The following is a 12,337-nucleotide window of genomic DNA, read 5'->3' as shown; positions in this document are numbered from 1 at the left end:
CCTGGGGGGGGTCTAGGGTGATTCGGCGCCGTATATGAGTGAGCCCTTATTAAGATTAGGTAAATAGTTTGTTTTAACACCTTTATTAGTTAGGTATATATCTCTATAAGTATGTAGGTAGGTATATAAAATCTATCTCTATAATTTTCCGTCTATCATTGAATATATCCAAGCGTTTGTTCAAATATGAAGTCCGATAGTAGTGCTAATGTGTATTCGATTGGTATGCCTTAAACTAGGTAGATATCCTATTAAACGGTATCTTTTAGGCTTGAATGTAGGTACTGTAAGTAATTTGTATCATAGTGCGGCTTTGTCGAATGAATATCAGAGCACACATGTGATCTTTGCTATAAATGAATCTATAATTTTCACTTTTATAACATTTTGTTCACCTACTAGGTAGGTACCTACTTCTCCAGCTATGTTAAGATGATTTATATTACGTATTTGAAATGTTGTTTCTTTTTTAATCGTAATTGTTCTTCTCTTTCAGGCGGCTACGCGTCGAGCGGCGGCCAGCAAGGCGGAACCCCCCCTCCGCCCTCGTTCCTGCAGCAGTCGTACGGCGCACCTCCCCACCAGCACCAGCCGCCTCCCTCCTACCTGCCGCACGACCACCACGACTACCAGCCGCTGGAGCCGCAGCAACCACCCCACCACCAACCCCCGCACCACCAGCCCCAGCAGCACGGACACCCTCACCAGCAGATGGGCCAGCACCAACATCTGCACCATCACCCGCCCACGCCGGCGCCCGCGGGAGCCGCGTACTCCGAGAGCTCGCCCTCCTTCTACGACACCTCGCCACAGGCCCTCGAGCACAAATACCAACCGGCCAACTACGTCAAGCCGTACCCCAGAGGTGAGCATGATCATATTATATATCCCATACAAACACTCCTAGGTCTTCAATTATTACATAGGCATCAGTGGCGAAGGGTGGAGGTAGGCTGTTAGATCCGCCATAAATCGTGCATATTATACTTACTTTGTTAGTCATACGTATTTGTTTTTGTTGAACTAAGACTACAATTATTTACAGATGGTAAGTAGGTATTGGTTAGTTTTAAAAAATCAATTAAGCCCTGCCGAAACCAAACCATATTAATTTTTGTATATTTTGGGCGAACGACAAAATTGTGCACACTTTTTCATTCATACTTATTTATTTTCGTTGGATTAAGAATACCTACACATTACACATATTAATTGTTGGTACCTACCTACATTTTTTTTAAATTCATTAAGTCCTGCCTTAACCAAACTATAATAGATAAAAATATTATAATTTCTATATAATATTAAAGTTTATGTATGATTTAATTGTATAAATTTAGATATTTTATAGATATACTAATATCTACCTAATAACTAACTAACACAATCTATAAATAACTGTAGTCTTATTTCAATGAAAACAAATACGTATAGGTATATAACTTGCAAAGTTTAATATGCACCATCTATGGCGGATCTTAACAGCCTATCTCCACCCTTCGCCACTGGTGGGCATACTAAAAGACGTCTAAGGAAATCTTCTACAGGAGATGGAAATAATGTATGGAATATATGAAAGAGAAGTTTATAAAAACTACTTAGACAAGTGATTAAATTAGCCACATGTCATATTTCGCATTCCAAATTTATTTGTCGCAAACTTTAGATTGTTATCGTCAGCAATTAATTGTAAAAAACCGCAAGCCTTTCAATCAACAGTAAAGTTCTTTTGTACGATTTAGCTGCATTGTTCTATTAATCATACGGGGAAACCTAGAGGGCAAAACACAGCGAATACAAAGTGTGTTGCCTTCTGGGTAAGACTGAAACAAGATTTAATTCTCGAGTGAGGAGAAATATAGGATATACTTAAACACGTGCTTAAAAGATTGGTAATATTTGAGAACATTGGGGCGGGCTTTGTATTTTTTGTGTTTTATAGCCGGACCATCATTAAGTAGTGACGACTGGCTTTCCCATTTTTATATTGCCTACATAATAATTTGTGTGTGGCAAAAGACGATGCATTTCTTCTATTCTAATTGATATGTCTACTGTTAATTACAAAACTTAGTTTATGTACGTGCACAATTTTGCCATAGTGATGAAGAATGGGCATAAAATTTTGATGTGCTAAATTTCGTGTTAACATTAATTATTAATAGGATGAGTGCTAGAATAGGATAGGGCGACTGATGTTATGATCACTCTGCACGACAAGTGCTTAATTTAGTACCATAAAGTTGTGCACTGTTGTATGAGTGTACCTATATATAATTATTTTGCTTTTTCTTCATCGTGTCGGGTTTAAGCTCCAGAAGTCCAGCAAATACGTATTTATTTGGTGAGATTTTGTTATGCTTTTTCGAGCCTCATTTTAAATATTCTGACGAATCGTTAGTACCATTTGCGTCAAAGAAAATCACTGCTGGCTACAAGTTGATAAACTTTGTTGAAATGTGGTTCCTAATTATTTCAACCGACATTCCGTTGATCGACGAAAATCGACACGTGGAAATGCGGCGAAATGCAACTCAGTTTTCCTCAGGTTGTAGGATCTCTTCGAAATTACATTTAAGTGGCATGCTAATAATTATTCGCTAAAATACATTTATTTTTCATATTTGATACTCGAAACACTGTCATCTGTAACCTAAATGACTTTTCAATGTCAAAAAGGTGTTTATAACACACTCGCGTTAAATTCATTATGTAAGATTGAATGGAATTTAAATATTGAATTAATTAAACCAAGACTCGACTCTATTGCCCTTTTATATGCAAAACAATTGATTTTGTAGTTTTTGAGACCTCTGTGGGACACACCGACTGATAATTGCTCTTACATTCTAGCAGTATTTTTTTCAATCACTGTTTGTCTTCGAAACCGTACTTCAGTGTAGGTAAAGCTGGGCGCCGACATAACTACGGGTCGTTACGTCTGTTCCCTATGTCCCACGGTTACATGTAAATTGAACGTATTACATTTCACCGTAACACAGTTTGTTCGCCGTGAGCTTTCTTATCGGAAAGAGATGCCCGTATGCTATACGGTCATCTCTATAGCACCGTGATGAAAAAATACGCGTTGTTCGTGGAGCATTGCAGACAATAATGTTCCTTCAAAACTTAACCTAATCTAACCTCACAAATAATCCAGTATATCGGTTATTTTCAAAATGTATTTGCCGCTGTATCCAGGATAAAGGTATAGAACCATAAATATATTAGAAAAGGGGGCGGTTAGCCAAAATAGTATTAGAAACGACGGCATACTTACATTCTTTATACAATATTTTCTTAAGTGGTACCACGTTAATACGAGGGTGGGTCAATAAGTCCTTAGAAAAGCCGACAGGTGGCGCGACTAGTACTGCAAGCGGTTTGTTTTCATGCAGCGGCACTACCGATTCAGTATGCTGCGAAGTTTCAATCAGATTGGTCGGATTGTTGTGTGTTTCTCGTACATTTAAAAAAAAAAATTGCTTGTGGAAAATGGAAAAATAGAAAATGGAGAAAATTGAGTTTAGAGTTGTTATTAAACATTTTAATATAAAAGGGTTAACAGCAAAGGAAATAAAAAATGAGTTGGATTTAGTTCACGGCATATCTGCTCCTTCACTTGCAACTATTTATAACTGGTTAAATGAATTTCAACGTGGTCGTACATCAACAAAGGATGAACCACGCTCAGGACGTCCTGTAGAGGTGACTACACCAGAAATGATCAATAAAATCCACGATATGGTGTTAAGTGACCGAAGATTAAAGTTGAGTGAGATAATTGAGGTTACAGGGATCTCAAAAGGTAGCGTCATTTCTATTTTACATGACAAATTGGGCATGAAAAATATTTCTGCAAGATGGGTGCCGCGTTTGCTCACAGTCGACAATAAACGCAGTAGGGTGGTGGCCTCTAAAGCCCTGTTGTCGCTCATGCAACGCAATCAGGATGAATTTTTTCATCGCTTTGTGACTGTAGATGAAACATGGATACACCACTATACTCCCGAGACGAAAGAACAGTCAAAGCAGTGGATTGCGAAGGCAAACCATGTCCAAAGAAGGCGAAAACCGTAAAATCAGCTAGTAAGGTTATGGCTACTGTATTTTGGGATGCACGTGAAATTATTTTCGTTGACTATTTGGAAAAAGGAAAAACAATAACAGGGGATTATTATGCATCTTTATTGGACCAGCTAAAAAACAAAATTGAAGAAAAACGGCCTCATTTAAACAGGAAAAAAATCCTCTTTCATCAGGACAATGCCCGTGTTCACACATGTTTACGATCAATGGCTAAAATTGAAGAATTGAAGTTCGAATTGGTCGACCACCCACCGTATTCGCCAGATTTAGCCCCCAGTGACTTTTTCCTTTTCCCAAACTTAAAAAAATGGCTAAGTGGACAACGTTTTTTTTCAAATGAAGAAGTCATCGATCGGACAAATGCTTATTTTGAGGACCTTCCGAAAACTTATTTTTCTGACGGTTTAAAAAAAATTGAGAAACGTCTAACCAAGTGTATTGAGCTCCAAGGAAATTATGTTGAGAAATAAAAAAAAAATACAAAAATAAAACCTGTTTTAATGCTTTTTTCTAAGGAATTATTGACCCACCCTCGTATTATTATTATTAACCTCTAAAATCATATTTTGAACTCAGCATGTAATAATTTATTTATGAAATTCAGAACATTTTTGTATGGCATGCAAAATTATTCACAGCAAATTACCAATATTGTATTTTCCCCTCTGCATTTTAAAAGTTGTCTATTAATTTTGATATTTTTTCCTAATGACAAATAAATGATATTCATTAGTTATTTATTTGTCATCGCTTTACAATAAATGGTTGAAATATTTCCAGCCAGAGCCAGGATTCTTGCTGACTTTCGAGACTCACCGAACTGTAATTTGACTTTTATGATTCCGAATATAATTTAATATTCCTCGGGTTGTTAGTGGTCTCATTTTTAGACAGAATATGTCGTTTGGCTTGTAAGATAATATAAATTTGGCAGATGTCGGCCATTTCGATATTTAATATACCCATAAAACAGGAGCCATTAGTGTGAAATATATTTGTTTATTTTTAGCGAGGTGTACATTTTGTTTCTGGCACCAACGCGTATAATTAAAATACTGAAATTCTACTCTAAATTGAATATTAACTGTAACAAACGTCACTCAACTTTCTTCCCTAAATCTCATTATTATTATTTTAATACCTAACGATTGACGGTTTTTCATGTTGATTATTAATAAGTGTCAAACTGACATTGATTCGTGTAGGATAAAACATTTCTTTTTTATATCGGTACCCTTATTAATATCAATCTTTTAATTGGTCATAATATACGAGTTCGTTTTCAATTTGACGTGTGCAAGTTTGGACTTATTATAGGGCCTATAAAATAGACCACACCTCGAGCTTACCATACGTTTGAATTACTTCGAGAAATTCTTCTACAGCAAATAATAATTGCAAATGGTCCGAATGATCATTTTCCACTTTCAACTAATTAAAAACAACGCATTAATTTGCCAAAAATCGATTGTGTTATGCATAGAGGTTTTAAATAAAAAGAGGGCCAAGGAATCGGCTTTCTCATACAACTGAATGAAGCAGGCCAACAATAGCCGACAACTTACGAGAAATAGCGACGTGATAAAAAAAATGCAGGGCATCATGGAGATTTACTTTGGTCATTATAACGTACCCATATAATATAATGATAACGTGGAAATTTTGCCGCAAATTGATTACCAGCCTGCCTCACCATACTTGCCTGCTTCACCATACTTTCATATAACCTGCCGCCCCTAGGTGTTATGATAGCTTTCATGAAATAATATGTGATTGTGAAATCAAAATTGCATGGATTTTTTTTAGGCCACAGTATGTAGGTCTCAGGGTCACACGGTGTTTGTTATATTAAACCTAATATAATGTGTAGCAACCAATTTAAATTTAATTAAATGAGGTACAAATAGGTTTTTATTTATAATGAAAATTTACCATTTAGCTACTTCTATCAGGATACCACATTTGCATGAATATTAAACAGACACTCTCAAGGCTCAATATTGTTTTGGTAATCTGAGATGTTAATGAGATTAGAGCTGGAGACTGTAAAGTGAAAGAGGTGATCAGTGGCGAAGAGTGGAGGTAGGCTGTTTAGATCCTACATAAATAATGCACACTAAACTTTGTTAGTCAAAGGTATTTATTTTAATTGAACTAAGACTACAATGTACAGATGGTGCACAGATGGTGTAGAACACTATCTACACATTGTAGTTTTAGTTCAATAAAACAAATATTTATTACTGAGAAAGTTTTGTGTGTACTATTTATGTTGGATCTAGCCTACCTCCACCCTTCGCTACTGGGTGATAGCAATACTAGTGTATTTTTCATAGCATTAATCCATAAATGTGGTCCCATTTAAAGTTTCCTCTTTTGTGGTGCTACAGTCCGGAGTGGATTTTGGCTGGACGCTCTTCTTTTCCTGTTGATAACATCCACAGTCCTCTGTCAAGTCTTTCCGTATATCATCAAGCCACCAATATCATCATCTCCTTGCATTCTAGTTTTCTTTTGATCCACTAAATTCGACTTGCTTCATCAGTACCTACTTAATCATTCATACATGCATCTCACTTGGGCAACCGATTAATCTGACAATGCCAAGCTAAGCAGAGAGCTCATGGTTGTAACAAGTCAAATAGTGTTTGTAAGTTTCTAGTTAAATAAAATAAGCAGAAGATATGAAGAAGTATTCAATGATGACAATAATATTATTTATAAGTATGGAACATTGAACAGCCTTATTGATTGTTGATGGTATCTTTTTCAGCGCGGTATCACCACGATGCATACAGCAACGACGGAGGCTACGGCTCACCCTACGATGCGTTCCAAGGAGCGACAGGCGGAGGGGGAGGAGCAGGACCAGACGTGTGGGGGCCGCCTCCCGATCTCCAGCACGCTGCCGCCTTCCTCACTCCCGACAAGCTGCCCACTGGATACCCATCTGCAGGACCATGCTTCACAGGTATGTAACCTCACCCAATTAATAATATTTTAACTGTTTCATTTGTTATGTATGCAATGTATCTTTAACAATGCGAATCATCTCATGTATGTAGAGTAGCATATTTAGTCGTGGCGTTTACAACATTATTTCAGCGGGTGAGCGTGAATAAGTTATGTTAAGAGTGGGTATAACAGGACAATGTGATTCATATTACAGTCAAAGAGAGTCCACAGAGCGAGTAGCACGTTATTTTAAATCAAATTTACAACAAAATCCCTGGTCATCGAAGATTTTATTTTAAAAACATAATAATTATTGTCGGTAGTGCAATTCATTGCAATGATTTATTAGGTACCGTCAACGCTGTTCGCCGGCCGACCGAATGTAAAACAATGTGAAAAATAATAAAAGTGTATGGGGTGCTGCACGATAATATTTATTTTTAGCCGTTATAAATTATTTCGTGCATTGGCTTTACTCAACCAACAAAATACAATAATGGTACCTACCTATTGTTTCACTAGTACATATTATAAAAGTAAAGTGGCATTACTAGTTTGTAAAAGTGCCATACTAAACTTAAACCAATCGGTTACATCACTAGATATATTCTACGTTTTTTTTAAATATGCATTAGAATTAAACACTACTTACCTATGTTTTTAAATATTATGTAGGTCTTACACATTAAAAATAAATACTATTCATTAATAATGTTCTTTGGATAGCACATGAAATAAAAATATAAGTAGATAATATGTGTTTCAACATCCTTCGTATGTTTAGTTCTCGTACAATTTCAGGTTAAAAAGTTATTAATCTATTTCTAAGTTTCTAAACTACTAAACTAAACTCTATGTTTAAAAACGTCACAATATCCACCATATTGGTTGCAATACTTCCCACCAAACAGCTGATTAACATATTGAATTTAGTAACATTTAAGTATATCTACCTATTAGATTTTTTTTTGGTCACCCCATACTCGCTTAGTTTGAGCGAGTTTGTTTGTTTTAAATTTAATTTAGTGACCATTACTTTTGAGGCACGCATCCACGGCGACTTTCTTATATTACTAGTAGACCAACTATTTCGGACCACATATAAAAATATCATATTTTCAATTCTCAAGGGCATTTCTGTAGAGTGTCCCCTTAATGTAGATAAAAAGGAAAGGGGCTATGATTTGAGTAATACCCCTATATCTCTCTCACCTGCTAAAACTACCACGCAAACATCTTGACTAAACGTAATCGCTCTACCAGATTGAAGACTGCACGTTGGGCGATGGTAAATGAAAAAAACTTGGTAGTTTTAATTCACTTTGCTCTTAACATAATGTTTTTTTATTGCGGATTGAGAATTATTATGCACAATTAAATCATTATTTACATGTGTCTATTTAAATTCTCACCAAGTAATAAATAATATTATCATTTATTATATAAGTATCATATATATTTTTAAAGTACTTACCTATAACTCACGAACGTCTATTTATTTTCGAATTTCATTCGATTGCATGGCGCGCAGTTGTCCCGGCGCCGAATCGTCCTAGAATCGCTTTACTGATGGTGGTTAGTAGATTTCAGTGGATTCATCAAGAAAGCAACTATATATTTACCTGGGTTCTGACTGGAGTCAAGCACGGTTTTTCGCCTCATATGGTTTGCTCATTTTGGCAAAAAATCCAATGTTCTTGCTCAAAAATTTTCAGTTTGGACAATAATATTGTTTGATACTGCCGTTTAATTAATCTGAATCGCTAATTTATATTTACGGTGATACAGAATCTACCTAGTGTACCTACAGTGCTTACCATATTATGATGTTGTCAGAAGAGCATAAACCTACCTTGTATCATCTTCCAACCGATTTGATTCTGGCAGAAGGCCACAAAATAATATTTTGGTGTGGCATTATTTGACCAGAGTCTGTTATATATTATTGAATGTTACACAACAAAATGGCAGTATTTAATATTTAATGTGTGTTATTTTCCATTGCAGGTTCTGGTCCAATCCAGCTGTGGCAGTTCCTGCTGGAGCTCCTCACCGACAAGTCCTGCCAAGGGTTCATCTCTTGGACAGGCGACGGTTGGGAGTTCAAACTCACCGACCCAGATGAGGTACGGTTTCTCTCTAATAATAAATTGTATTCATATAATGTACAGTAGGCGCTCTGTAATCCGGCGTTCACCAATCCGGCACCTCCAAATGTCCAGCATTTTGCAACTCACTTCTGCTGATCTATAATTCGGCAGGTTTCATATTAAAATGCCGAATTACAGAGCGGAGAGCCGTTCGCTTGGCAGTTCAGTGCCCGACCTTGACAGATAAATACATGTTTATTTCTCTCGTGCGTGAAAGCGTCACCTAAACAAAATGGCAGACAAAAAACCAATTTTTTGTGTATGTTTACATAAACTAATAACGATTTCCACTGTGAAAATCTGTGATAGAATTATTTTCTATAGAAATCCAATAATCCGGCATAGGTGAAAAAATATGGGTGCCGGATTACCGAGCGCCAACTGCACCTATTATTTATTTGATTATTTCTTGATTAATCTATACAAATACCCTCTAGGAACACAGGATACTTGATCCTAGAAAATGTGTACTTGAATTATTAACGTATATTTTGAAACATCTATTTTCAAATACCTATGTATCTATCCACACTTCAATATTTGTGTTATATCGATTTCTTTTCCTTTGTTTACAGGTTGCACGTCGCTGGGGCATTCGCAAAAATAAACCCAAGATGAACTATGAGAAGCTGTCGAGAGGCCTTCGTTATTACTACGACAAAAATATTATTCACAAAACGGCCGGCAAACGATACGTTTACCGCTTTGTGTGCGATTTGCAGAACCTTCTTGGGTAAGTTCAACTAATATTCAACAATATTGTAAGATACATTAAGGGCAAGTGCAGTGCTAAGGTAGAAAACAAAGAGTTTGTGGGTATGTTTGTGAACTTATATCTGGAAAACTGTATATTATTATAATACCTTGTCTTTTCTCATCTTAGAAATCAACATGTAAAATATTTTAGGTATTAGTAGTAATATTGTAAATGTTATTGTGTACCTACATCAGTTGTGTTTACACATCACGTTCACCCTTAACGGCACACATGCGCCACGTAGGTCAGAATGGAGTTTTATATTATTTTCAGAGCATAAGCCTGGACATTCCTTAAACGTTGTAGATAATCTATTTATATAATTTTGAAGCCATATTATCCTCTATATTTATTTTAAACATTTGATGACTGCATAAGTATTTTTATTACATAAAATAGTATTCTTTTAAACCTCTCGTCCTAATGTTTTAGAGTATAGTCATATTTCAGTACAACCATGTGCAGTGGTGTTTAGATTTTTAGGTTTATTAATATTTAAACTCATTTATAAAACCATTACTAAAATTGTTTTCAACATTATATAGTGAAATATTTACGATAAAAAATTATATTTATAATCTCTGTGATCCCAAATTTGACAATAATTATAATAATATTGATTGTTTTATAATAATTATTGACCTAAGAATAAGGTAGTATTTTTTAAATACGCCATTTCTTTTGCTGGAATGAAATGCCAATAGAAATGGCGGGAAATATTGGGACAGCCTCAGAAACATACGTCGAAACATATTTGGACTTTATAGGACTTCAATTTTTTATGTGTGTTCCCTGCATAGCAACCGAAGTTTAACTTCCAATAATTCCTTGTCCGTTTTAATGGTATTTGTCTTCTTCTTCTGCAGGTATTCACCGGAGGAGCTGCACGCGATGGTGGACCTCAAGCTGGAGAAGAAAGACGACGACTGAAGACCACGAAACGAAAAATAATAACAAAACAGAGTTTGCAAGAACGACCGTTATTAGTTTATTAAAGTTAACGATAGGGATGTGAATGGAGACGCTTGATGAATCAAAACACTGGGCCAAGTGAATGAAAATATACAATCAATCGTTATGAATTAATTTGAAATTCGTAAGCATTTACTTGGCTCATTACTGTTGTGTTGGCCTAATGCTAATCAATATAAAAGAATATGTGCATATGAAAAAAACGTATTATTAAAAATCCTAATTTATTTTTTTATAAAGGTCTTCGTAAAAGAATCATTTTATTGAATATAAGATTTTCGTTCATAAATCATTCTTCGTTTTGAATAAAACAATGATAATTTTTTTAAATTATCGCTTGTAATTGTTTAAAAAAAAATTGTTTTCATCCAAATAATAATAATATGTTAATTTGTGCTATGTCCATTTTCTTTTAAAAATATTTCTACATAAAAGCTTTTTTGTCTGTTGGGTGCTGTGATACGTTCTTCAATATTGTTATTATGAATTTTAACAAAGATTAACTAATATTGCATACAATATTATTTGTATTGTCTCACACACTATATTATATTATAATATATATATGTAAAATAAATCTTTTACATATCCGTTAAAGTATACTCCAGTGTTTTAGTCTAACCTTATTTTTTAAGTTTCTTTCTCAACAATGTTGACTTAGTGATAACACCTATTATATATTTACTCTTTGATTACAAATACATACCTACTCGTAATACTATATACCACAGGTGCCTTGATATTTTTCCAATATAGAATATCTTATTTACGAGTTTTAGTAAATAAAATATTCTTTTTTTTCACTCATATAATAAATATCATGCACTTTTTTAGTAACATCGGCGATTGCTTTCAAAATGGTGTCTATTTTAAATTTTAATCTAACGCATTAAATTTTTTTTTATTATAATTCCTTTTTAACCTTTTCTATGCCTCACGATATTACCATGGCAGTATATGACAGGCTGCAGTTTTTTAACAACACACGTTGAATGTAAAGCGAAGCTCCTATTACAATCGCTGTAATACCAATAATTTATGCTTTAGTATTTCATAATTATTCAAACAGATGTCACTGTGTGTTTAATTTTTTGGATTATACAAATGAATCGACAGTGGCTAGTAATTTTAGTTTAAAGTCGGACGAAATAACTCTCGTATGTGCGGCCTGTCGATCACGACCTCATAGAGTGAGGAAACTCGCTGAAGGCATAGAACTTGTTGAATATTTTGTGATAATCACTGTTGATAATAAAACAAATAGAGTTTTCAATATAGCAATTTTTTTTTTGTTCTAACAAAGTCTATGATGTCCAATACATACTGCCCTGCCGTCTTAAAATAAATAATCGTACTCCATATTAGGCGATTAGGAGATAAATCTTTATATTTTTGGTAATGGTACGTTTACATC

At 34.9% G+C, this 12,337-nt stretch overlaps 1 protein-coding gene across 3 annotated transcripts in view; it reads left to right on the top strand.

Moving 5' to 3' along the window:
- The window catches only part of pnt (ETS transcription factor pointed), a 429,327-nt gene extending 418,055 nt beyond the window's left edge, over positions 1-11,272 (top strand). For all 3 annotated transcript variants that reach the window (XM_085948067.1, XM_085948069.1, XM_085948068.1), the window contains 5 exons: positions 497-865; positions 6,863-7,060; positions 9,052-9,170; positions 9,770-9,927; positions 10,818-11,272. In XM_085948067.1, coding sequence (XP_085804193.1) covers positions 497-865; positions 6,863-7,060; positions 9,052-9,170; positions 9,770-9,927; positions 10,818-10,881 — 908 coding nt within the window. In that variant the 3' untranslated portion in view covers positions 10,882-11,272. The remainder of the gene's footprint in view (positions 1-496; positions 866-6,862; positions 7,061-9,051; positions 9,171-9,769; positions 9,928-10,817) is intronic.
- The last annotated feature ends 1,065 nt before the right edge of the window (positions 11,273-12,337 follow it).

This window comes from Rhyacophila brunnea, unplaced genomic scaffold (assembly GCF_057557595.1).
Source record: "Rhyacophila brunnea isolate RB1 unplaced genomic scaffold, BYU_Rbru_1.0 scaffold_20, whole genome shotgun sequence".
Lineage (NCBI taxonomy): Eukaryota > Metazoa > Arthropoda > Insecta > Trichoptera > Rhyacophilidae > Rhyacophila > Rhyacophila brunnea.
This window is presented reverse-complemented; position numbering and strand designations above follow the sequence as displayed.